The sequence below is a fragment of the Impatiens glandulifera genome, chromosome 5 (assembly GCF_907164915.1).
Source record: "Impatiens glandulifera chromosome 5, dImpGla2.1, whole genome shotgun sequence".
NCBI classification, from domain to species: Eukaryota; Viridiplantae; Streptophyta; class Magnoliopsida; order Ericales; family Balsaminaceae; genus Impatiens; species Impatiens glandulifera.
This window is the reverse complement of record NC_061866.1, coordinates 44,508,881-44,535,699: the sequence shown is the minus strand read 5'-3', so window position 1 is coordinate 44,535,699 and position 26,819 is coordinate 44,508,881. Positions and strand designations below refer to the sequence as shown.

The 26,819-nt window shown below is 31.8% G+C and overlaps 4 protein-coding genes and 3 non-coding genes across 8 annotated transcripts; 6 read left to right on the top strand and 1 right to left on the bottom strand.

Moving 5' to 3' along the window:
* Positions 1-1,774: 1,774 nt before the first annotated feature.
* On the top strand, positions 1,775-2,682 carry LOC124939865 (major strawberry allergen Fra a 1-2-like). The gene is made up of 2 exons (XM_047480320.1): positions 1,775-2,012; positions 2,167-2,682. Exons 1-2 carry the CDS (start codon positions 1,829-1,831, stop codon positions 2,457-2,459), a joined length of 477 nt encoding a protein of 158 aa, XP_047336276.1. The 5' UTR covers positions 1,775-1,828; the 3' UTR covers positions 2,460-2,682.
* Positions 2,683-3,204: 522 nt separating this feature from the next.
* Positions 3,205-3,401, top strand: LOC124940861. Its single transcript, XR_007099585.1, has one exon. It is a non-coding gene; the product is annotated as a U2 spliceosomal RNA (small nuclear RNA).
* A 1,873-nt stretch (positions 3,402-5,274) lies between these two features.
* LOC124940865 lies at positions 5,275-5,471 on the top strand. The gene has a single exon (XR_007099589.1). It is a non-coding gene; the product is annotated as a U2 spliceosomal RNA (small nuclear RNA).
* Positions 5,472-7,004: 1,533 nt separating this feature from the next.
* On the top strand, positions 7,005-7,201 carry LOC124940857. Its single transcript, XR_007099582.1, has one exon. It is a non-coding gene; the product is annotated as a U2 spliceosomal RNA (small nuclear RNA).
* A 705-nt stretch (positions 7,202-7,906) lies between these two features.
* LOC124940621 (major strawberry allergen Fra a 1-3-like) lies at positions 7,907-8,625 on the top strand. The gene is made up of 2 exons (XM_047481143.1): positions 7,907-8,141; positions 8,239-8,625. Exons 1-2 carry the CDS (start codon positions 7,958-7,960, stop codon positions 8,538-8,540), a joined length of 486 nt encoding a protein of 161 aa, XP_047337099.1. The 5' UTR covers positions 7,907-7,957; the 3' UTR covers positions 8,541-8,625.
* Positions 8,626-9,589: 964 nt separating this feature from the next.
* LOC124940593 lies at positions 9,590-12,904 on the top strand. Of its 2 annotated transcripts, none has more exons than XM_047481117.1 (7): positions 9,590-10,049; positions 10,191-10,388; positions 10,489-10,761; positions 10,871-10,973; positions 11,050-11,168; positions 11,415-11,591; positions 12,000-12,904. In XM_047481117.1, the coding sequence occupies exons 1-7, from the start codon at positions 9,753-9,755 to the stop codon at positions 12,765-12,767; spliced, it is 1,935 nt and encodes a 644-aa protein (XP_047337073.1). In that variant the 5' UTR covers positions 9,590-9,752; the 3' UTR covers positions 12,768-12,904. The 2 variants fall into 2 exon arrangements, with proteins under 2 accessions (XP_047337073.1, XP_047337074.1); XM_047481118.1 differs by having other exon boundaries at positions 9,912-10,045.
* Positions 12,905-14,714: 1,810 nt separating this feature from the next.
* LOC124938179 (phospholipase D zeta 1-like) lies at positions 14,715-25,510 on the bottom strand. The gene is made up of 20 exons (XM_047478570.1): positions 25,108-25,510; positions 24,091-24,192; positions 23,857-23,972; positions 23,614-23,755; positions 23,148-23,318; positions 22,298-22,471; positions 21,077-21,319; positions 20,864-20,980; positions 20,188-20,327; positions 19,695-19,844; positions 18,993-19,149; positions 18,397-18,912; positions 17,550-17,660; positions 16,866-17,012; positions 16,587-16,784; positions 16,402-16,503; positions 15,893-16,024; positions 15,738-15,803; positions 15,350-15,411; positions 14,715-15,276 (listed from the first exon to the last, which is right to left on the bottom strand). The coding sequence occupies exons 1-20, from the start codon at positions 25,321-25,323 to the stop codon at positions 15,027-15,029; spliced, it is 3,312 nt and encodes a 1,103-aa protein (XP_047334526.1). The 5' UTR covers positions 25,324-25,510; the 3' UTR covers positions 14,715-15,026.
* Between the last annotated feature and the right edge of the window lie 1,309 nt (positions 25,511-26,819).

Here is a 26,819-nt window from a genome sequence, read left to right as displayed (position 1 = left end):
ATGTTTTTAAACTTATTGTTTTATTAGTGATAATATTATATTAGTCACAAATTTATTTATTAAGAAAATAGTAATATCACACATATAATATAAAAGTATATATAATTCTTAGAAATTCAATGTAGTTAAATAAGAATTGGTCACCAAAGTCAAATAAGGCTTGTTGGTGTGGAAGAATGAAGAAAACCAGAACACATATAATATATTTTGAATTTGCAAAATATTTTAATATTATCTGACTACCTCTTTAAATTTTCAAAATTCATGTAATACAAAAACAAAAATAATTAAATAACAATAATAATAATATATATTTAATGTTTCAAATTTTTAATAAATCACAAATAATATATTAAAATAAAAAATAAATATTTTCAATATTTATTCATTTTAGTAAAACAACTTATTCTCTCATATATATCATCACATATTTTTTTTCCTAATGAACCTCTAATCTCGTGACCTTACACTTTCACTTTAGTCAATCAAATATTTGATTCATATTTTTTAATATTTAGCATTGTAACCTCACACTTTTGTCAATCAAATATTTCATTCATATTTTTTAACAATTTTCAATTGATATCGACATATTATTCATCGACAAACCACATATTAATCACATTTAATTAAAAGGTTGTACTTCTTTTTGTTACGTTACAAGTTCGAAACATACATATAACATTTTTAATTTTATTTTTAACCGTTTTAAGTTTTGGGCGGATCAACTCATAATCCGATTTAAGTATCCATTTATTCTCACATATATATCCAAATTAATTACAGCTCTTGACTCGATCAATTTGGACATTTTGAAATTAAACATCATTATATATATATATATATATATATATATATATATATATATATATATATATATATATATATTAGTTAGTTAAAATGTTGAACTTATATTTTAAATTGTTCTGTGTTAATGAAATGTGATACTGAATTTAAAATATAAAGTTTTATTAGTCTAGTTTAGATTACAAGTTTGAAATATACCTATATTATTTTTAATTTTAATTGTTTTAAGTTTATGGGTGGGTCAACTCACAATTTGACCAAAATATTCATTACTCTCACATATATATTCAAATTAATCACAGTTTTCGACCCGTCAATCCAGACACTTCGAAATTAAATATATATATATAAAATCATATTTGCTCGTGAATCAATTAATTTAATTTATTAATCCAAATATATTTTATTATAATATAAATTTTAATAATTAAAAATAAATAGTCCAAATTGGACTTTTTGTCAAATCTTAAATACGATCAAACCGCTCCAGTACAGACCATTCTAGAATTTCAAAGTCCAAACTGGTGGAATAACAACGATCAATGACGAATACCAAAATCACCCTTATACTTTATTACAAGGATTAAATAGCCTCTTAAGTTTCTGAAAGTAACATTTTATATTAAATTAGAACATTAGATAATGGACTAAATTATAATAAAAATCCATATATTTATCATAACAGGAGGTACCACATATATCGACAGCCACTATGAAGTCTTTTAATATCATGATGTCTATTTTGATAATTTTGTCCAAGTCTTGGGTTAAATCAATACTCTAGAAAGTCTAAGGGTCAATAAACCTGCATGACATAGTTTGAGGAGTTAATCATAATTTATTTTCAGAAAAATCCATTCTAGTGCCATTTTTCAAACATTTGATTTTCGTGACAAGTGCCCTTTCCTCCAAGCTAAAGTGATCATCAATCTATAAATAGCACTCATAGTGCTAAGCATTTTCCACACAATCAACTTAATTTATCATTTCTAATTCTAAGAACCAATTACAATTTTGGATAATGGGTGTCACCACATACGATGTTGAAATCGTTTCCTCGATCTCACCAGCAAAGTTATTCAAGGCCTTTGTACTAGATGTCGATAACCTCGTTCCTAAGATCATGCCCCAAGCCATCAAGAGTATTGAGACAATTGAAGGCAATGGAGGACCAGGAACTGTCAAGATAATCACTTTCGGTGAAGGTAACTCAAATACTATTAACTTAGTTAAACAAAATAATTTTTTTTTCTGTGTTTAGAATAGATCTAACCTAAATTTTGTAGTTTCTTAAGTAAGACATTTTTTTGCTCGAACAATTATGGTGAGTTAACAATATTTTTTTATGAACTTGTGTAGGTAGTCAGATCCAAAGTGTGAAGCACCGAGTTGATGGGATAGACAAGGAGAACTACACCTATAGCTACAGCATAATCGAGGGTGATGTTTTGAAGAACGGGCTAGAGAGCCTCTCATATGAGATCAAGATCTCTGAGGGCTCCAACGGAGGGTCGGTTTGCAAGAACACGAGCAAGTATGTGAGCAAGGGGGATGTGGTGCTCTCGGAGGAGGAAATCAAGGAAGGGAAAGAGAAGTCGTCGGCCATATACAAGGCTATTGAAGCCTACCTATTGGCAAACCCCGATTACTAAGTGTGCAAAAATGTCGCAAGTGGCTCGGTTCTAGCGAGTTTGTGTGTTTTTGTTCTTATAATAAGTTGTGTTTTGGGATTTTTATAAATGATAATAAGATTGGTGATCTAAGTAATCTTGAGGTTGTAAGTTGTCACCAATGATCATGTATTTTAATTTCATGTTTGAATTTTCAAAGTTTTATATAATTTGGAAAATAATAATATTGTTTTCATTGTTCTTATGCTGCAGTATGTTTTGGTTATATTATTTTGTATAGTTTTGATTGAAAATTTGACTATTATAAATGAACCTAGTAAGAGGATGATTCATCAGTCCTTGCCAAGACTTGGACTTTAGTTACAGAACATTGAGTGTAAATAAGTCAATTTTAGCTGTTACTTATAATTTATTTTGTACTTAAAAAACTAATATCAGAAAAATTATAGCAAATATTATAATTTTTTATTTTAAAATATTTGATATTTTAGATAATACACTAGCAAGCTTCTAATGAGTGAAAAAAAAATGGTTGTTAATAAGTATTATATTTGAAAACTCTTCGAAAATAATTAATAAAAAAAACTATGTATAAGTGAAATGAGATGATCATTAGAAGAAGCGGGTAGATTGGGTTAGGTTCATTTTATGCTTTTGTTTTGTTATCTCTCCTCAAACTATGTTAAATTTGTCCCACATCGGAAACTCTGACAAGAGAAAGTATGGAAACTTAGAATAAAAGCAGGCTTCCTCTTCTTAACAAATCATACCTTTCTCGGCCTTTTGGCTAAGATCAAGTGTAGTATCTGTTCTTATCAGTTTAATATCTGATACGTGGGCCATCGGTCCACATGATATTAAATTAATTTTTGTAGGGGGAGAGCCCACTACAGTAGCTTGCTATTGGGGTTTCTCACGTGTCGCTCAAGCGTTGCACTACTGCTTGGGCCTGGCGCACCCCACCCAATTCTAGTATTAATAATTTTCATTTAAGCTAACATACATAAGAATTCTGGGCTTTTTTAATTACAGTCAATCTATTTGAGAAACTTTTTATTATATTGATCTTGGTCTGGTTTGGGATTTTGATGACTTGAATTAATTTATGGATTTGTGTAAAGAGTTTCATTTTAAATATGCCAGGTTTGATTTTCATTATACAGTAATTATTTGTTATAGCCTTCCATTTTTCTTCCAATTCCATTTTTCTTGTTGGATTGTTCTAAATTGTGGAGGATTAATAAACATTTAGGTAGTAAAATAATAATTTATTCTGTTAAGGCCGAGCTTAAAATAAGATTAACTAAAACAACACTGATCAAAATCAATATGACCTATTTAATGCAATATAACAGAATACATAAAATGCAGTTAAGCATTATTAGATTTTCATTTTACAGTAAATACTATATAATTTGAATCCCACTTTAAATTTGAAAGATTTTAGAAATTTATACCTTCTACCTCAATCAATTAAATTAAGTAAAACAAATTTATATTGTCAGTAAAACAAATTTATATACAGTAATTTTGTTGGTAGATTGTTTTAAATTGTGAAGGATTAAATAACTTTATACCGAGATGAAAATAATATTTTATTCTCTTATAGATCAAGTGTAAAATATGATTAACTAAAACAACACTGACGTTTGCTATCGAAAATATAACTAAGAATCCTGGTAGTTTTAACTTACAATAACTTATTCACAGGTCTTGTTTTTCCCTAAATAAATCAAACAAATTCGATTTTGACATTATAGATAAAATTGTACTAGATGAAGAAAAATCTAAAAAATTTGTTTACCTTTTAGATTTGAGTTGAGTTGACTTATAACTCTGTCTATTTGCACACCTTAAGATAAAGAATATAAGTTGTCCTAAGAACTTAAATTAAAGACAAAAAAAGTAGGATTCAAATGTTCTGAGAAAAAATTAAAATTATTAGGGTTAAATAGGGAAAGGAACAATTATAAAATTGTATACCTAAACATGCTCGTTACAATTTTATACATCAGGTTAGGTATAAATTGTCTCCCTTAATAATACTGTATATCCAGTTTTTTTAACCAAACATCAAACTTAAATTTATTTTAAATATTATGACGAAACGGAGGCCTGAAGTATACTCCCGATGACTAGTGTTCTTGGTGTCTACCCTTGCAAGCCATTTTTTAGTCTTAACTCATCATTTTGTCTTTATTTTCAGATTATCTTTTGACGATATTCAAATAAAGATTTGTGATAAGTCTTCTACAATCACGTTTATTTGGATGCTTCTGAATCAAATATTGATAGTATCAAAACAAGAGCTCATCACTTTTGCATAGGTGACAACTGACTAACAAAATTGGTATATATAACAAATGATTCCTTTATCAATACAAGACCCCTTTTTCTAAGGACATGGAATTGAGATTAGAAAAGACCAATATTTTGAATCAATTCATGACAAACATTTTATATAAAAGACTACTTTACAAGAATAAATACTAGATAGTCAACTCAACTTTTATATAATTTGGACTATCGTATAATTATCATATTAGAGTTTTTTTTTTTACAAATGTTCAAATGAGTCAATAAGAAATGTAATGAACTATCATATAATTTATTTTTACAGCAGAAAACTAATATCAGAAAAATGCTATGAAGTAAATATAATTTAATGAAGCTTAGAAAATATTAAATAGAAAACCATGTAGGTTTGGTTTGAGAGCATCTACTTGCATATTCTTGTCTCTTCAAATTTTGTTTAAGATTGTCCCACATCGGAAACTCTAACTAGAGAAAGTAAGGAAACTTTGAATATAACCAGGCTTCCTATTCTCATCAACTCATACCTTTCTCGGCCTTTTGGCTAAGATCAAGTGTAGTATCTGTTCTTATCAGTTTAATATCTGATACGTGGGCCATCTGCTCACATGATATTAAATTAATTTTTTTAGGGGGAGAGCCCACTACAGTAGCTTGCTATTGGGGTTTCTCAAGTGTCGCTCAAGCGTAGCACTACTGCTTGAGCCTGGCGCACCCCACCCAATTCTAGTATTTATTTTTTTTATTTAAACTCAACATACATAAGAATTCTCGGCCTTTTTAATTACATTTGAGGAACTTTTTATTATATATTGATCTTGGTCTGGCTTGAGAGTTGATGATTAATTTATGAATTTGTGTAAAGAGTTTCATTTTAAATATGCCAGGTTTGATTTTCATTATACAGTAATTTGTTATTGCCTTCCATTTTTCTTGTTGGAATAGATTGTTCTAAATTGTGGAGGATTAATAAACAGCTAGGTAGACAAATAATTTATTCTGTTAAGGCCAAGCTTAAAATAAGATTAACTAAAACAAATCAAAATCAATATGACCTATTTAATGTAATATAACAGAATAAAGAAAAATGCAGTTAAGCTATTAGACGTTTGCTAGCCAAGAGATAACTAAGAATCCATATTGTTTGAACTTACAAGAACTTATTCATAGGTTTCTTAACTTTCCCTAAATAAATAAAATTTATATTTTGACATTAGATAATATTGGACTAGATGAAGAAGAAAACAAAATTATGTTAACCTTTTAAATTTTAATTGAGTTGACTTTTAACAATAGCGTAACTCTTTCTACTCGCACCACCTTAAGGTAGATGAATAATGTGTTAAAGACAAGACGTGAGATCAAAATATTGTAGGAAAGAGAATAAATTTGAAATTATTAAGGGGAAACAGAAAACAGGGGAAGGAAAAATTAATTTTTTTTTATACCAATCATACTTTTTACAATTTTATACCTTTTTTAGGTATAAGTTGCCCCCTTAATAATACTGTATATAGAATTATTTTTAACTAAACATCAACCTAAATTTACTTTAGATATTATTATCTTATATCTGCAATTTTACATCTCCAACCATACAAAGGCCTGAAGTATACCCCGAATTACTAGTGTTTTTGGTGTCTACCCTTACAATCATTTTCCAATTTTAACTCAACATTTTGTCTTTATTTTCAGAATATCTTTTGACGAGATTCAAATAAAGATTAGTGATCAAGTCTTCTACCATCACATTCATTTGGATGCTTATGAATAAAATATTGATAATATCAAAGTAAGAGTTCATCACTTTTGCATAGGTGATAACATACTTACAAAATTGGTATATATAACAAATGTTTCTTTTATCAATTCAAGACCCCTTATAAGCACATGGAGTTGAGATTAGTAGAGAAGACAAATATTGGTATATATAACAAATGTTACAAATATTTTTCAGATGTTCAACTGAGCCAATTAAAAATTTAATGAACTATCATGTAATTTGTTTTTACTAAAGAAAAAACTAATATCAGAAAAATGCTAGGAAGTAAATATAATTTAATGAACTTCGAAAACAATTAAATAGAAAACCATGTATAAATGAAATGAGAGCATTTACTTGCATATTCTTTGCTTTAGCTTTGTTACATATTTCTCTTCAAACTTTGTTTAATTTTGTCCCACATCGGAAACGCTGAGTAAAGAAAGTAGGGGAACTTTGTATATAAGCAGACTTCCTCTTCTTAACAAATCATACCTTTCTCGGCCTTTTGGCTAAGATCAAGTGTAGTATCTGTTCTTATCAGTTTAATATCTGATACGTGGGCCATCGGTCCACATGATATTAAATTAATTTTTTTAGGGGGAGAGCCCACTACAGTAGCTTGCTATTGGGGTTTCTCACGTGTCGCTCAAGCGTTGCACTACTGCTTGGGCCCGGCGCACCCCACCCAATTTCTAGTATTAAATTTTCATTTGAATTAACATTCATAAGATTGGGCCTTTTGATGTATTTTATAAACTCTAAACCCTTAAGTCCCTCTATTAGAGTAACTTTTTATAAGATATTGATCTTGCTTTGGTTTGAGATTAATGACTTGAATTAATTTATGAATTTTAACTTAAATATGCCGGGTTGATTTTCATTATGAAAACTTAATAATCTGAAATTTGTTTAAAATTTATTATATCTTATGTTAATTAATATTTGATGAGTTCTTTTACAGGATTTATTATATCATAACCCACTTGAAAACATTTCATTTAGACCACTCCAAATTTTGGATGAAAGTATGTTATTAATCTATCTATAATTAAGTTTTATTTTACATCTAAATTTATATTTGAATGAATTATTTAATAAGATTATATAGTGTTTTTTTTGGTCAAATGTTGTATATAATCTAAACTCAAAACTAGATCCCAAAAAATTGTTTGTAAATTGGCCCAAATGTCTGGAAATTTTAAATAATATTTAAGCCCAATAATGATTTTTTTTGGTTGTTAAAGCAAATTATTAGTCAAATAAATGGGATTACTAAAGTTTTCCATCACATAATTTTGACTAGTAAAAAAGATTTTTCAGGCACTCTTATTTTGACCAACTAAGATTAAATTGGACAATGTAGTATTATATAAGGCCTACAAAAACATACTCATAGCTCATAAGCAATATATACAATAATATATAGAGAGATAATAGAGAGATGGGTGTAATTTGTTACAAACATGAGTTGAGGGGTCAAATTAGCCCAAAAAGAATGTTTAAGGCCTTGATTTTGGATTCCAGCAATCTCATCCCAAAGCTCTTACCTCAATTCATTCAAACCATTGACATAATCCATGGAGATGGAGGTCCAGGAACCATTGAACAAGTTAACTTCACTCAAGGTCCTTTTATTTTTTTTTTTTATATATATATATATTTTTCTTTTGTTACATGTCCAATCAAATTTCTATAACAAGTTTGCTTCAATATTTGCACTAGGTAGCCATGTTGGGTATGTAAGGAATCGGATCGATTTTCTCGACGAGGAAAACTTAGTTTGCAAGTACACCATGATTGAAGGTGACCCTTTGGGTGTTAACAACCTTGAATGCATAGCTTACGAGGTAAGGTTTGAGTCTATCGCAAATAATGAAGGGTGCATTTGTAATATTACGAGCAATTACCACACTTTAGGCGATTTGGAAAAAATCGAAGAAGAAGAGATAAAAGCTGGAAAAGAAAGTGGAGTTGCCATATTTAAAGTCATAGAGAATTATCTATTGGATAATCCTCATCTCTAAGCTTTTTTATTGATTATATTAATATGTCACACATTATTGTTTTTTTTTTGTCTAATAAAAGCATCTAAGGATAATATTGTCTATTTTCTAATTACTTTCTTTAAATAAATATATTAAATCAAATATGATAATGGGAATATATTGATTCAATGTATTTGAGACTAGGCCTTGGAGGGTGACCTAACAACTAACAACAAGAATAATAATTATGTTCAATGCCCCCTATTCATTTTCCCCTCTTTGGTGATATACAAAAAACAATAATTTATTTTAGTCAAAGTTAAAATATTTCTTAATTTAGTAATATCTCAATATCAGGCTTTATATTGCTATGGTATTGGATACCTTTCTTTATGTTAACATTAATTTATAGCCGGTCTTTCTATTTTAATCATACTCACTTAAATGAAAGACTTTTTAATTTCATTATTTATTTTTATTCAATATAAATAGAATTGTTGTGAATGAAAATTTTCGTTTTCTTTATTGATATTTATGCTTTTATAAAGCTAACACGATAATAGCCTAAATAGAACATTTTTATTAGTAATTGAAATTGTATTTTTTAAGTAATAATCTTTTATCACTTGAATTATTTTAATTAATTATAATATGTATTTAAAAAAATTAATACATATATAATGAAAATTTAGTTTTTTATAATATAAATTCAATTAAAGAGATTTTGGATTGATTAGGTTTTGTTCTGATTATTGAAATTAGTCAATCTAATTGAATACTATTTCATCAATTATGAGTTAAATCATTAGATTTATTAATTAAAATACCAAAATACCCTTTATTATAACAAAATAAATAAAAATAAAATATATATATATAAATCATGAATCTATCTTTATACCTAGTAAACAAAAATTGTTGACCAATCATTTAACCATTAAATAAACGTGTTTTTATATAATTTTTTTTTTTGTTAGAAAGTTAAATAAAGTATTTATAATAATAAAATATAAAAATGAATAAAATTTGATAAGGAGAAAATAGTAATTACTCTTCTTTCTTCCCCACTAATCTCTATTCCCACAAAGGAAACAACAAAAAAGGCGTAAAGCGAATGCACTCAGAAGAGAGCAATGCTGACGTCATACTCCGAACTTGGACTCCTATACCTTTCCCCCCGATTTCTAAGATCTTCCGTTTTCTCTTCTCATTCGTGATTCATTGATTCATTGATTTCTTCACGCGGCTTTCATGGCAGCCACAACAATGGCTTCGGCGGCTGGAGCCGTCGTTCTTCTATACTTTGTTCTCAACCGTAGGTTAGCGGCGGCGTCGAAAGCCGAAGAGGAGGAAAATGAACACTCAAAATCGAGCAGATCGCCGCCGTTAAGGAGAAGAATCTCGCGGAGACCAGCTCAGGCGCCAGCCACGTGGTTTGAAGCTATCACGACGCTGTCTGATACGCTTAGATATACTTATTCTGAGACATTAGGAAAGTGGCCTATCGGAGATTTAGCTTTCGGTATCAATTATCTCATGAGAAGGCAGGTGCGTTCGTGTTTATAGATCTAATCATAATATGAAATCTCAATTTTGTTCTTTGGATTCATTCAACTTTTAGTTCTTGTATATTTTGTGCCAATTCCAAGTGAACGATTCACCCAATTGTGTTGATTTTTGATTTTGCAGGGTAACTTACAAGTTGCATCTGTATATGCTGGAGAAGGTTGTGTCCAACTCAATGGCCCAGAAATGGTTGCTGAATTGAATTGTTATTTAAGGTTTTTGACTCTTTGCATGCTCTTTTCAAAGAAGTCATTTTCAGTTTTTCTGGAATCTGCTGGATATACTGATGCAGATGTTCTTCTTCAAAAGCCTAAAGCAGGAGTAAGTCAGTTTTTTTTTTATCAAATTCTCTATCACTAAACTGAAAATTTAGAAACTGGGTAATGGTTGATTTAAAGAGTGGGTGGAAATTTGTTTGCAGCTTCTGAAACCTGCTTTTACAATCTTACGCGATGAAGGATCGAAATGTTTTATTCTATTGATTCGGGGCACTCATAGCATCAAAGATACTCTAACTGCTGCTACAGGTGCAGTTGTCCCTTTTCACCATTCGGTCTTAGGTGATGGTGAGATTAACAATCTTGTACTGGGATATGCTCATAGTGGAATGACTGCAGCTGCACAATGGATTGCAAAGATTAGCATTCCTTGCTTGTTAAAAGCTCTTGCTGAATATCCAGATTATAAAGTTAAGGTAAGAAAAGAAAGATGATGAATGAGAAGAGTTTTTATTTTTATGAGCATTATTTTGGAGAATAGTCTCTTCTTTTTTTTCTTTGTAATGATGGCTACTTTATTTCTAGATTGTTGGACATTCGCTTGGTGGTGGAACTGCTGCACTTTTGACATACATTCTTCGTGAAAAGAATCAGTTTTCACTTACCACTTGTGTCTCGTTTGCCCCAGGTAAGTAATTCACAACTTTTTTGGTTTAGTTTTTCCCTTTACCTTTGAGACTTACGAATTACTCTATGTTTTACAGCTGCATGTATGACTTGGAACTTGGCAGAATCAGGCGAACAATTCATCACTACAGTTATTAATGGTTCGGATATAGTGCCCACATTCTCAGCATCTTCTCTTGATGATCTTCGGTCTGAGGTGTGTTATCTTGTTATCAAACCTATTTGGAAACTGATATTTTGACATAATCATGATCCATTTAGAAAACTGCCAAACTTCAAATTGAAAGTGATTGAGATTCGTTTTGGTATACAGATTAGATTATTTTTCTTAACTTAGTATAGAGATTTCTCCTGAATCATGATCAGATTATTTTCTAGATGCTTAAATGTAACAAATCAATTTGACTAACCTAGCAAGTTGTTGGGACATAAACATTACCAGGTTACTGCTTCTTCTTGGTTGAATGATTTACGTGCACAAGTTGAAAGGACACGAGTCTTAAACGTTGTTTATCGATCAGCTACTGCTTTAGGTTCCCGTCTTCCATCTATTGCAAGCGCAAAAGCAAAGGTTGCTGGTGCAAGTGCATTACTAAGGCCAGTCTCCAGTGGCACACAGGTAATTAACTTAATCCATTGTTTGATTTGTGATTAATTTCAAATAACTCTATGTATCCAATCAACAATCACATCTCATTCCTATCATCAACTAAAATATCATCTAGTTTTAAGAAAAATAATAATTATTTATCCATTATATATTTATACCCTTATTTTCTTATTTACATCAAACTAGATTATTTGAAAATAACCACTTGGGCCTGTTTGGGGTAGTTTGTGTCATCCCCTCATAATTCAAATCATCGACCAAAATACCCCAAGCATGAACAAGCTGAATCCAAACAAAGAGGCCCAAGACATTAGATGGTATTACAAATAAATTCAAGATCAAACAATGGGTAATAGTATTACAGTATTTTAATGTTGAAAAGGTTATAAAAGAGAAACATCATGGATAAATTTACAGGTGGTGATAAAGCGAGCACAAAACGTGGCTCAAGCCGTGGTGAAAACTCGATCATCGTTTTCGGCGTGGTCATGTATGGGGGCACGTCGGCGAACAGTAAGCACGGTGGTTTCAAACTCGGAGGGAGAAGAAATATCGTCTGCTCTTCTCATAACCGAACCAACATCCCAAATTCTAGAAAGCGAAGATCTGACCAGAAATCTATTACATAATAATAATAAGCAGCGAGTGTCTTATTCTTCGAGCGGCGGATCTGGTCACGATGACACCGATGAGGACGAAAACGCCCCTGTGAATGCAGAAACTATTGTTGACGCCACTGCTGCTGCTTCGTCATCGTCGGCTACTGCCATAGTTGAGATGACTGAAGGTGAATACGAGATATGGTATGAAGTGGGAAGTAAACTGGATGAAAATAGAAAGGAATTAGTAGAAGGTGGTGAAGAAAGTAAAACGGAGTCATCGGTTAGAGTTGAAGAAGAACAGGTGGTGGTGGTGGTGGAGAGTCACCGGTTTTATCCTCCGGGAAGAATAATGCATATTGTATGCGCATGTGAAGACGGGAATGGTGGAGAAAGTGGGGGTAATATTGGTATTTACGGAACTCCTAGAGAATTGTATAGTAAGATTAGGCTGTCGAAAACCATGATTAATGATCATTACATGCCTATGTATAAGAAGATGATAGAAGGATTGCTCAGAGATTTAGACAAGAATGAAGAACAACAAGAACAAGAAAAGGTGAGTTATGAAGAAGATATGATTTAAGGTAATATAGTATATATACATGATATCATATTTATTTGGCTATTTTTATTTGAAAAACCATAGCAAGCAAATACATAGTTGTATAAACCTGCCCTAATTATGGGGAGGAAAGCTATATATTGGTATTAATTAATGAAAGTAAATATTTATATAAGGCTTTTGATTATTTCAACATAATTTTCTCAACTTTTTTAATTTCACCTAATGTTGAAACCTTTGCAATATAAGGCTTTTGATTATTTATTTTCTCAATTGAAAATGGAAAACATATTATCAACTATTTTAATGTAGATAAAACTATGAAACGAGCTAGATTAAAAAAAATGGAATCATTAAAAAAAAATGGAATCAAATTCATTTTTGTTTTAGATGGTATTATGTTAAATGCATTTTTTTTACTGGGATAAAATTGACTTATACAACTTGTTTGTGTTTTTTTTATAAACTGTTCAATGTTCTTTTAACATTTTAAACTTGCTTTGTGTTCAGGCTGTAGTCAGCTTGTATAAAATCGTCAAACAGTTTCTTTGAGTCTATAAGCACGATATTTGTAATGACAGTAGTTTCGGAACATGAAACTTTCCTTTATAAGCATTCACCTATAATAGTTAGTAACTAAGATGGTCACTCCGGAACATGGCTCGTTCATTCACTTGCTCATTCGCAACTTCGCCGTAAGTCCTAATACTACTTAAGTACCAAGGAAACCTTGGTTCCCTTTGTTGAATAAAAGGCCACCTATTTTATTGGCCAAGACTTAGCCTGACTGACTTTATTTCAACTTATTACCAACATTTTTTAATTTTTTTTTTTTAGTAAAAATCAAACATAATTTTATTTTATTAGACAAAACTCTTTCGTGTTTAAGGAAACAAATAAAAGTTAACTAGAAAGTATCAATTTTCTGGTATTTCTTATACAAATTGAAAATTTATAGGATTGTACAATACTCACACAATTGTAATTTTGTTATCATAATGAGTCTCACCTCTAAATTTGAGTTAAAAGGCTAAATTTAATTAGTTTATTATCGCATATAAGCTGATTTGTGCAGTTTGAGTCTTTTGAGCAATATATATAATATTTTTATTGATAATTTAAATTATATTATTAATAAATTAATATATAATTGAATAATAAGTTATTTATAAAAAGTATTTACACAATTGTAATATTTAAAAAACTAGTAAGTAAACATAGATTATTAATATCTACAAATTGGGAAAATATATTTTTAAATTAAAAATTAAATAAAAAAAGTAAACAATTAGGGTTTGGTATTTTGATTTGATCGTGAGCCTCATACCCAAGATGAGTTAGAGGCTTCCAAAAATTGGCGGGCAAGTCTACCCTAAAAGTAGAGGCAGCCTCACTCGCGCCATTAATAATGTGTGTTCGTTGTGGTGGGTGTTGGCACGACCAGCCGTCACTATACGATCATTGACAGGTCATCTAACTCCCCCGACAAGACGGATAAGTTATTTAGCCAGCCTTCTTACTCTTTAAATAGCTCCCGATACTTACCTCCACTTCTTATGTTTTCCGATGTGGGATAAATAAATCTCCACATCTATTTAGTTTTACCTTATTTTTTTTTTAATTTTCTTATCTTTCATCGTCCCCTTTTTTCTTCATTTGTTTAATTTTGATTTTGAGCAGTAATATGTTCTTAATTGGTTATATTTTCTGAGCGAGGGATATTGATGCATTTCTCCAATGGATTTTCTTTCATGATGCCTATATATACGTACTTCATGTGTTTCCGATTTCTATTACTTTTCATAATTTAATCTCTCTATTTATATCAATTCTTTTTCAAAAAAAATCATTTCCTCACATATAGGACTTGAATCATAGGAAAAAACAAAATAACAGTGCTGGGAAATTAATATATTATTTATCCACTGGTAGCAAACCAGAGACAACTTCACAAGATCAGTATGTATAATAATTTAGAGACATGAATTTAAGGTTTTGTATAAAATACAATTACAATAATAATAATGATAATAATAATAATAATCTGTAATGGTTATTTTCTGATTTTAGGTTTATGTTGGATGGTTTTATACAATCGATAATGTTGATTAAATTACCTACCCTTCAAAGTGAACAATATTTACGTCTTGTTCTTCATCACCTATTTACGAGTTTGCTCCTCATCCAATCGTGGTCTGACAGACAGGAAAGGTTTCATCGAAGTCCTCCGTTGGTTGGTTGGATGGTTGGATGAACATATATATATATTTATATATCTTGCTAATGGAAAACCTGAGATGCATAATACTCGCTTTCACTGAAGGCGGGCCTTAAATCTTCCTTGGACATGAAATCTAATGGAAAAGAAACCAAGTGTCCCCCCTTCATTGATTCTAATCTTTCTATTGGATCTGTCCCTTTCACATGTCCGTCTTCATAAGATTCTAGCTTTGTTGGAGCTATTCCTAAATCAATCGTTGTGTGCCCTATCTTTTCCTTCCAGTATGAACTGCTTTGCCTCAAAGCCAACCTTTTATCATAAACCAAAATTAGTATTTTAAATTCATCATCTCGAGAGATTGATTGAGAGATTAGTTTTATACCTTGTATGAATTAGATCATTCGGGAGACAAGAAAATACATCTTGATAGATCATCGTATTTGTCTGAAAAAACATAAAACATTACAACCAACCATCAGAGGTTTATCATTAGTATCAAAATGAACAAAAAGAAAAGTACAAGAATTTATCATTTTATCTCAACTCTTGAAGTTTCTAGGGAAAATGTTAACCAAACACGGCCTCAAATTATCTTAGAGCTTCTTTGATGTAAGATAATTTAACAGGACGATTGAACAAACAACTATCATCCGATTTTGTAATTTGATGAAAACGTGAAATATTTGGGTTAAACGACTAAAATATCTTTTGTATTTAATAATTAGATAAGGGGTTATTTGGATTATCATCAAACAAGACTTTATTCTCACCTTTGCAGTGGCCATCCATATATCTTTGTAAGTTGAATCAACAACTGGATCATTTATCGTTTTAATCTGAAAACAACAAATAAAAATCTGTCAGCCATGAGGATCATGCATAGAAGAAAAAAAGAAAGATGAATTATATTTCAAGACAGACTGACCTCTCCAGCACGAAGGCCAAGATGTTCTGACCATAGTGAAAGCCGAAGACTTGATGCAAATTTTCCTGCTTTCCATGGCTTCCCTCCCATTGATGAATCAACTAATTCTCTGTCTTCAATAACTATACCAATCTGTTCAAACATATTGTAAAGGTATATAAAAATCATATATGAGAGTTTCACTATCATATTTCCCACTCAAATAGTGTATAGGAAAGTGAAAATCACATGCTCTCAACCATACTAAGAAGCCTTGTTTGAAGAAGGATAACTCCTTATCCCAACATCCATCATCTCATCAATCAAATCATTAACTAAAAACCCTATTTTATTTTTTCTAACATTTTAAAACATTAAATACATAGGACCTAATCCACTTTTTTCATCTAACAATTCTTTTTTCTTCTCATAAATGGATTATTAAAAAAAAACTACATTAAACAAGAACACACTTTCCTAAAAAAGTGTTGGTCATAAAACTGAAAAGTTAAAGGAAAAAAAAGCGATACCTCAGAATCTCTTGAACCAAGCAAGCTCCGGTCATTTATATTTGCGGACCCAATAAGAGCTACACGGTCATCAATTATCATGATCTTACTATGCACATACACCTACAAGTCCAAAAGAAATCGAGTTCATATGCAATTTACTTTATGGATCAATAGAATTTTTTTAAGAAAGGACATGGAATTACCTGACTAGTAGCTAAGGGGCCGTTTTCAAAAAGCCTTCCATAAGCTCGGAGGCCATAAAAAGATATGTAATCATGCATTTTGGGACCAAGAAGATCGCCCAGATTATGTAGTATTGAATTATTTCCCCTGCATATTGTTCGATATTGCCAATGCATTATGGTTCGTACAGCCGCTGCACCGCCATCATCCAGACCACCCTGTTTAGAGTTCAGACCAGGCGTGTTAATACAGAAAACTGAATGTTTAGATACACGATGCATAACAAGCATTATTAGTACCTGGAAGCCAGGAAGAAGTGGTATGACGATTATAACCCTAAAACATTTTTTCTCATTATATGCCTTCATTATACGCCTATATAATGATTCCAATACACGGTTCCGGATTGTGTCATCTCCTGAAAGACCTGAGATGAAGAACTGATTCTGGAGAAATAATGGAGGAAACAAAATTGAGAAATTAGTATGAGTATTTTGGATAGTAGAAATTGGAAAAGTGAGTCAATGGGTAAACAAAACACAGAAAAAACGCTTCTATGCAGTATATGAAATCCATCATTTTCTCAACTAAAAGGAAATATTGCGTGGTTTTGTTATCAACTTTTTTTCTCGTTGATCATGATCTAAAAAACTACATTTGTAATGTTTGCGGAAAAAAACAATGATCCAAAAAATAATTTGATCGTAATCGTGAAGAAAACTCCCTACCAAAATAAACAAAAGATTACACCGTAAAATGATCATGATTTAAAAAGAACTTGTATATCAAATGAAGAAACAAAAATCACACTACAATTGAATCAATGTCCAAAATAATCTTGTCCTAAACAAAAAATAAAATCTCTTTCACTTTGAACTTTGGCGATTTTCTAATGGGAACGTGATTTGCGACGAACAGTTTTCAAATAGGCACTATATGAGTATTCCACCAAGGCAAACAAGATCTGGAGAGATAATCCATACCTCAATATAAATGAAGTGTTCTGCCCTCTCAATTAGATAACAATAAGCATTGTGAATACTCTCTTCAACTTGGCTTGTTCCAGCAGACCACTGGCTGACACTCCTTATAGCCTGTGAAAGGGTGGCCAATTATGATCTTTCATGATAAATGAGCACACTTCAATCTAAAGAAAAGTAAAACAAAATATCGAACATATGGGTTTGGTAATAAAAATATGCCCGCACCACATAAGGCACAAACATTATATATTCATCAAAGCATAGTAGTAATCTTGCTCTCACATAAGTAAAAAACTTAAAAGAGTACATTAAAGGTAGGCTAACAAGTTTTAACCCAATACAGCCCTTCAGTTCAGCAAGTCAGTCAGAGAATTATAACGGTCTGTTATAGAAACTACTAGCTCGGATACTATGGTCCATCTGTGCACAAGTTTTTTTAAAGTCCACAATGTAAAAATGTAGGTTGCATGTTATACCCATCTAAACCAACAAAAGGAAAAAGCAATTTCAACACCCAAAAGGGTAGAAAAGATGATAAATGTGACAAGTGTGATTCCAGGTCATGTTTGGTTCACTTCAGAATAAGAGCTAATGAATTGTATAATTTATCATCCTTCTCTTTGCAAAGTGAAAAGCTAATGATTTGTATGATGATAATCCTTCTCTTTAGTTTCCACTATGTCAAATTGTTGGCAAATGAGTTTGACCCTCAATTTTATGGGGGAACGGGAAACGGATCCACAAATAAGCTTTTGTTATTCCAGAATAAACTATAAGCAATTAATAGAAAATAAGAGCATGACTAAAGGCATAATAACTTATAATAAATATGTGTATCCTATATTACCTGACAACGACATGAAACCCTTGGACCAACTTGCCCAATTTCATCAGATACTTGATCTCCGCCGTCATGAGTCTCCCACCATTCTCTGCCTGAAGTCTTCAGCGCTGGCAGACAGATTTCGGATGACCACTCACGATCATGCTTCAAATTATCCGTGTTCACCACAAAGTCTTTAAGTTGCAAGTTTGAGGTGAAATGTTCAACTTTGGGTTTCAGGAAACTAAAATGAGTTCTACTGCCTCTGCTCTGCTGATCACGATGATCATTTCTACCATTTATTACCTTCAAATCTTTCTTAGAAGTATCTAGAGCGTCAGCTTCTTGAGGAATGAGTAGAGGAATATCTTGATCTTCTGATCGGGAGGAAAATGAATCTTCTCTCTTGATGCTTTTATAACTGTCTTCTACATCATTATGAACCTTTATCTCTTCACTTCCACCCATGTAATGAGGAATAACCATATGGTGTTGAGGAATAAGTAGTGGAATTGCTTGTTCATTTGGAGCTTTATTACGCTGAAAGTGGTATTTAAAAATTTATAACCAATTAGTAGGAATAGAAAATCTCATGAGACACGGCATCAGCAAAACCAAACCTTTGCGTAGTTCCATCGCTGTACAAAGTGCCTGGCGATATCACGACATGGTGGCCCCCAAAGGGCACAATGTACATCATGCCATGGCATACGAGGATACTTTTTCCTATCTAACTCATCTTTCATTGTGTCTTCCCAAGAATTAGGTTCAGATTCCCTTGAAAACAAAACAAAAACAAAAACAAAATTTTATCAGTTAAACTAACTTACGGAAGACACAGAAGGTTTACAAGAGTTCAATAGCCCAGCAATGATCCCAAGTCATCAATCTGCACATTATCGATGTAACTGGGCAAGTGTTTTGGTGGGCAATAGTAGTATTGTATTACCAGATCAAATGCTGAACATGCTTCATGCTTGTGAACCATATATTAATTCATTAAAAAAATATAATATGTGCCATCAATAATTTATGTGCATATTTACGACCATCCAAGTGGTCCAATGAGGTGTCGCATTAATGAAACAACAAGGTTTCTGCCTATGAAAACGGATGATGCGAGTTAGTAAGTTGGAATAGCCAAAAAAATGTGTTTGTGCAATTTCAGATTCATTTATATTGGGAAAGCTCCATTGTTACTTCATTGAATATCATAAGGTTTTGCTTATAACATATATATGAACTAGCATAAACGTCACATAAGTTATGTGGGCATAGTCTACTAAATTCATTAAATCAAGAACCTAAGATAGAGATATCACCTTGGATTATAATAGTCTTTCCCGGGCCATGTCATTGGGGGTTGGTCTCCTACTTTGTGCTCAGAGGAGTCATAACGGCCAAAGCACAGATCTAGTCCGCCAATAAAGCAAATTTGGTGATCAACAATGACAATCTTTTCATGGTGGGACCTGTGGGTAATCAAACACAATCATCAGCAACTAAAGGCAACTTTTTTCAGTTAATGGCTTTATTTCTTCAGTTTCAGATATGGGAGCACATTTTCCTTTTATAGTTTTGATGTTTAGTATGTGCGGCTATTTTGAGCCAAATACTTTTTTCATAAGACTTGCTAAATTATTATCTTTTGTTTTTCACCCTCTATTGTCCAGAACAAACATATTCTCTTTATAACATGGCGCTTTGACAAAAAGTACTACTAAAGGAAAAAATGGTTATCCAATATTTTCTCCACCTCTTGCATTAAAACATGTTAGATGACTATTGCAAAATTAATCACAGAGAGAAGGATACCAGAGATAGACACCGCTAGAGAAATGGTCTGGATAGCGCAGCACTCTGATATTTTCATGAATGCCAAGAAGCTTTTTCTTACTATAAACACTGTTAATTTTCAGAGCTATAGCGACTTCTTTGTACAGAAGGATGTAAATCTGCAATCACAATATGTAACGTGCATTAAAATGGATCCATTGTAGTTTTCAGTGGCAAAAGAACAGACACCCATTATTAGATAGACCAAAAATTCCGAATATGGTCCAGTTAGAAGATGTCAAGATTGGTACATACTACATGTTCTGGCTACTAGGAAGTCTAAAAATCAATCAACAGACATGGAAGGAAAGGATTATGACATTCAGATTACTCTTAGGTGCAGTGATTTAGTTATGCTTGAGCAGGAAACACTAGTTGATTTCTGACTGCTCGCTACTCAGTAAGTTCATGAAAACAATCTCAAGTTTGTTCAAAGATAGAAGCAATCAGGATATATAGACCATCTTACGCATGACATATATATCTCAAATTATATTTCGTTTCTTGACACATTCTCTTATCCAAACTGTGGACTCATAGTGAATTATTAAATCTAAGCAATGTAATCCATCCCAAACCTGCAATGGGGTAAGTTACTATAGGATCTTGTGATCATTAAGAATATAAATGAAGGTTACTCAAGGAACTATCATACCTGAACTCCTTGCCTGGCTTTTGATTCCAGCAAGGCATCAAGACGATTCGATGTATGAGCATGAAAAGGACGTCTAAGATACAACTCTGGGCATAGCCACCAACCGCAAATAAATATCTGCAATCATTTTTCAATTATAAAAGCTGTGCTAAACAGTAATATAACTTGTTTCATTTTGATGAATAACCCACATTAACATTGAAAAGGACAGACCTCTGACTTTGCACCCTCAATCGCCAGGGCGATAGCATCAAAGGCTGCCTGACCATCAACAAACCATTGAGCTTTGCTATCATCTTCAGTCAATCCCCGTGAGGGAGCAAAAGAGTCAAATCTGTGTGGATGACACCAGCCTTCAGGTGGCCGAAGACCAGCATCGTTAATTGCAGCAACCCAATCTTTGACTCTATTATGACTCTTACATCTCAACTTTATGGTCTGGTTCCCACCCGACACCTATTGTTTTCCCATTATTTGTTAGCAAGAATATTTAATCGTATGCAGGCAAATTACAAGATTGTGAATAGACATATTTCACATACAAAATGTGACATCAAAAGGAACACTTGTCTCCAGATTTACAACTTGAAGTCCCCCGTTCTTAAGTTACTTATCATTGTCAATATATCGCATTAATTATATCCAGAAATTCATAAGAATCTCCAATGGATGGAAATGTATTTGAAACTTGTTTGTTCAGGAAATTGAAAGTCCTTGGCACGATGCCATGCATATGATCTCTCCAATCTTGGTTAGACCTAGAAAATTCTAGAACATAATTGAAGGTTTTCAAACTTACAAGCTAGCATGTACCTTGGTGAATATTCTGAATGGGATGGAACACCTACCATTTACATGGTAGGAGAACCAGAAATTGGGGAACAAAAACTTTATATTAATCTAAGTTCACTAATAGAAACTGCAACTGTTGGTTATACTTGGCAAAGGTGGAGAATTTTTAGCAATAGGGGAAAGATATATAATTGAAGATAGAAAAGTGGGACTGAATACACATTGAAATGGAGTAAGATCTGGTATATAAAAAAGAAAAATCACATGGAACATTAGATCAATTTTTTTCAACACTAAGCACACTAGGACCAACATGGACTTAATAACTAATCAATCATCAATAAAATGTCCAATTGGACCCTGAACTTTGAATTAGACTAAATAAGCTTCTGAATATATATGATGCTCAATTTACCCCCCTAAACCTCTCTACACAAGGCTGGAATTAAACCCATAACTTTAAATTAGGCCAATTGGACTTTCAAAAATTGGGGAAAGTAGTTGTGATTCAGTGGCAAATACCCATCATATGTTCTAGTACAAAAATGATTTTTTGAGATTTTAATATTTAAAAAAGTAAAAATATATACAAGGTAAAGTAATTAGAAATTTACAGTGAAAAATAGGTTGCATATGCATCACCTTAAATGAGTGCCGCAGAGGATTACGTTCTTTCGTTTCTTTAGCCAATGACATTCTTCCCTCTCCATTCCCATCTGAACTTGGTAGTACATCAAAGACTACTATGTCCAATAGCCTGGAATCAAAAGGATCTTTTAGTAGAGCAAGAAACCCAGGTTTAAGTACCGCCCAGACCTGCCAACGAATTTGTGACAGGTAAACACGTTAGCAATTAAATAATAGAGAGGAACCTTCCAAGTAAAAGTTAAAGATCAATCAATTTTCAGGTAACATGTGCATGAAAAATCTAAACATCATAAGTACCAATCCCATTAAGGCACAGAAAACTTTCGACCAAACAAGAAGTGAATAATGGTTAGAACAATCAATCATACACAACACTGATCTGGACTCGTGAATAAGAAATCATACTTGTTTATTTCCAAGATTCCAATTGGGGTCCTACTTTTGCTCCTATTTTATGAAATTCTAGGTTGACTCAAAGAAACAAGCACTATAAATAACAATGTGTATTCCAATTCCATACATGAATACTAAGAATATTTATCAAAATGAAGACAATGTGATTTCAGCATTGAAAGCAATGGTTCAAATTCAATAATAGCCTACAACTAAATTTTATGCAGTAAAATAACCAAAAGCTAGGGAAAGCAGCATGTATTTCAATTCTATGCATGAATACTATGAAGAACATTTATCTAAATTATAAAAAGTTTATGTCAGCATTGAAGGCAATGGCTATCATCTTCAATAGCCCAAATCAAATGTTTATAATGACCAAACCAGCTAGGAACAACCTCTTGTATAGCAAACTGATGGCATAGAAAACATATCAGAGGAACATGTTTACCTTTTTCCAATTGTCATTACAACATCCGAACAAACCACATGCACAACACCCCTTGTGTTCATCATCATCTAAAATCTTGGTCAAATGCTTCACCATGACATATTCTTCTTTTAGCTTAGGTCCATACTCAGGAGAGAAGGATAACTTAGAAACTTCCAAAAATTTGCAAACCTAGAAAATATACCTTATAGTGAGCCATTGGAAACAAAAATTAACAAATCATGTGCATCTTAGTGACAAAAATGATGAGCCAAAACTCATATAAGTGGCCCTATTTGGTAACTTCCGTTTTTGTTTCTGAAAATTTAAATTAAAAACACTCGTATGTTGACACCATATGAGGTAACCATTCCTTAAATTCAAATTAAGCTACTCACATACAAGTGCATCCAACTGCAGGAACATTCCTATCATATCAATCTTTCCAAATAAGCTAATAACCATCTTGAGAGAAAATTTATCCCACCTCTCGAGAGTTCACAATGTCCATATTCCCAAGGAAATGATTCAAATACCCCTGCATGGCAACCTTTGCACGATCAGACATAGAATGTTGTCTTCCAAGAGCAGGGCGAATAATTGGCAGTGCAGCACTAGATGGTACATCTCTGAACAAAAGAGCACCTGTAAGGAGTCTTAAAATTACAGTAGGAAAATTTTGTTTTATGCTTCCGGCCTATCCCAATGGAAGATAATACAAGTTTTTAACCTGTTTTTAGTGCTTTCATCATGATGAAGGGGAACCGGGTCATCATCGGGATCATCATCTTCATGCTCAACCGCAGGGTGATCTCCTATCCCAAGGTTTTGAAGCCATTCTTTGACCTTAAGATTTTTTAGAAATGCATTAACTCCTCGTACAACATAAGAGATTATAGATGAAATCGCAAAACATGGTTAACAAAGAATAGGAGCCCATGTCTAGCATAGAAAGTTAGCATACCTGTTCCTGTTTCTCCTGAATTTCCTCTATAAATGTTCGCTTCTTCAAAGCGAAATGTAAAAAAAACACTTGTGCAGCTTTCTTCTGCAACTGCCACTTGAACTATTAAAATAGAAATAAAGAAAAGGTGTTATTCATATGTACCCTTTAGTTGGTCCAAAATACATCCATTCTCACAGTGAAACTATATTGAGTTCAACTTTATGAAAAAGAGAGATTACAAATGATCCTCCAGTAACCACTAAGAGGAATACTATAATTTTCCACAATAAGAAATCATTGTGCTGAAAACATGACTAATATAAACTCAGCTAGAAGACTAACAGCAACTGAAACTACTGAAATTAGACAACAGTATATTATTAATCTGAAATCTAAGTACTTCTTGATATGTCAAATGAAACAATACCAAACAAAAGGTGCATTGTAAGATTAGCCACACAAACTAATCCACTTTTTCATCCCATCGAATGAGAAAAATGCAAATCCTTCATTTGATTATATATGTAACTCTTGGTGTAACTCTAGAGTCTAGGCTTTCAGCCAATGAATCAATCACTAATAAGAATCACATCAAATCAACTTGGAGAAGACTTTAGGAACCATAGAAAATTTCCTAAGCTGATAATATAATATAATACCGATAATGGCTCGTGTGGAAGTGAGTGAATTATGCCAGGAGTCTGAAATTCTAGTGGCTAACTCAACATTGAGTAGAGCTCAGTGCCATTAAAAGCTTCAATAAGCTTCTAATGACAGATTTCACTTATATATTACAGTAGTATGTTGAGCCTATTTCTATTAATCAAAGTCGTATGCAAAGTTGAAAACCAAACAGCTTAGCAGTTAGCTCCACATATTCATGTAAGATTAGAAAACAATTTATACTTAGCTCAAACACTTGTCTATTTATCACCTCAATATTCAGAATCGCAATTCACGTATTCACTCGCGATAAGCAAAAGCAAGAGCAAGAGCAAAAACAAACAAGCTGTGATCAGTTAAAAGAGATGATACCTGTTTGTATTGGAACTCGATGGTGTAAGAAAGGAGTGCTGGACTGATATCAGCAGCGTCAGGCCGAGAAACGGAGACGATTTTGGCCGTGGGCAACTCATCGAAAATTGGAGTCGACTCCAGGTCATCAAACGTGTTGGAGAAGAAAGGTGGCTCCGTCTGCATTTCTCGGTACCGAAGAGCTCCTCCGCCGGGCATCAATTGATCGGACTCCATAGTAGATCCCGATCAGAAAACAAAAAATTCAGAAGACTGTATATACCTGTGTGTATACTGATTGTTGATCAAAATTGTCAACCGTGATTAGATCCAGAGTTAGACTTAGAAGAGAAATGGTCAGAGTAGACGGAGAAAGAGAGAGATTTTCTTGTCTCTCTCTCTATCCTTTTCCTTTGAGGAGTTTGAATGGAAGTCGTGAAAATTTGAGTAGGAATGTGTTTTCGACTTTGCACCTCTTTTGCGTGACGAATTTCGGAGGAGATCTAAATTGGCCCACCAATATATATAAAAAAACCGCTTTCCTTTTCATTCACATTTTTACTTCTAAAACAAAAACTCATAAATCAGCCCTTCAATTTTAATTAAGTTTTTTCTTTTTTATTAAGTCAATTATACTTTAATTCAAATAAATGTTCAATTTTGATTTTACAAACAATTTAAAAAATATACATTTAAATGAAGTAATCCAATCAATTTTTTTATTTAGTTTGTAGAGTCACTCCTAACACACAAATTTATTTGAGTGAACAATAATAATAATAAAAAAGTATAACAAGTTGAACAAAACAAGTAAATAATTTCTATAAAAGAATATGAAAAATAATAAAAATTGTCTTTTAAATATAAAATATATATATATAAAAAAATATAACCAAAATAGTTAAAATTCATATAAATAATAAAAAATATTGAGATGAGTGCTTTAATATCAAATATCAATTACAATACTTAGATGTATGAATTTTATTTTATTTATCAATCATCAATAACATGGGAGACATGGGAGATATAGAGGGATCTATATTAAGGTTGATGTGAGCTCAAACTTGCATTTTTTTTTTTTTTTATAAAATAATGTCAAAAATTATTCCATAGTTTTTGTATTTTTTCCATATATTTAATTCTTCAGTAAAATATTTATTTAGTTTTTTTCCACTTTATTTTTCAAAGCCACCGTAACAAAATTTAAAACATGTTCCAAATTTTTTTAAGCCAACTAAGTCCAAATCATGGATTCGTCGTTCATCGAAGAGTATAAGCAACCAACAACCTATAAACTTTGAAAATGTTATTCAAATTAAATAAAATTGTGACGATCAATTTGAATTAAATAAATAAGATGCAGTGTTAACAAAAAAAAAATACAAAATCAACTCAAATTTAAATATTAAAGAAAATACAATAAATTATATAATGCTACAAAGTAATTGAAGCAATAAAAAATAAATAAATTATTTCCAAGAGTTTGAGTGAAAAAGAGAATTACAATTAGGAAATTAAAACATTAATTTATATGCATTTATTAATTTTTTAAGGATTAATTGTTTATCTTCACTATATAATTATACTTATTACAATTCCAATAATCACTTATGTCAACATAGTAAATCATTACGTATATTATATCTATACCTAACTTGTTGAAGAACCTAAAAATGCTGCAATTTTTATTCTCATAATTTAAGCATGCACTTTCTTCTTTCTCTTTCAAG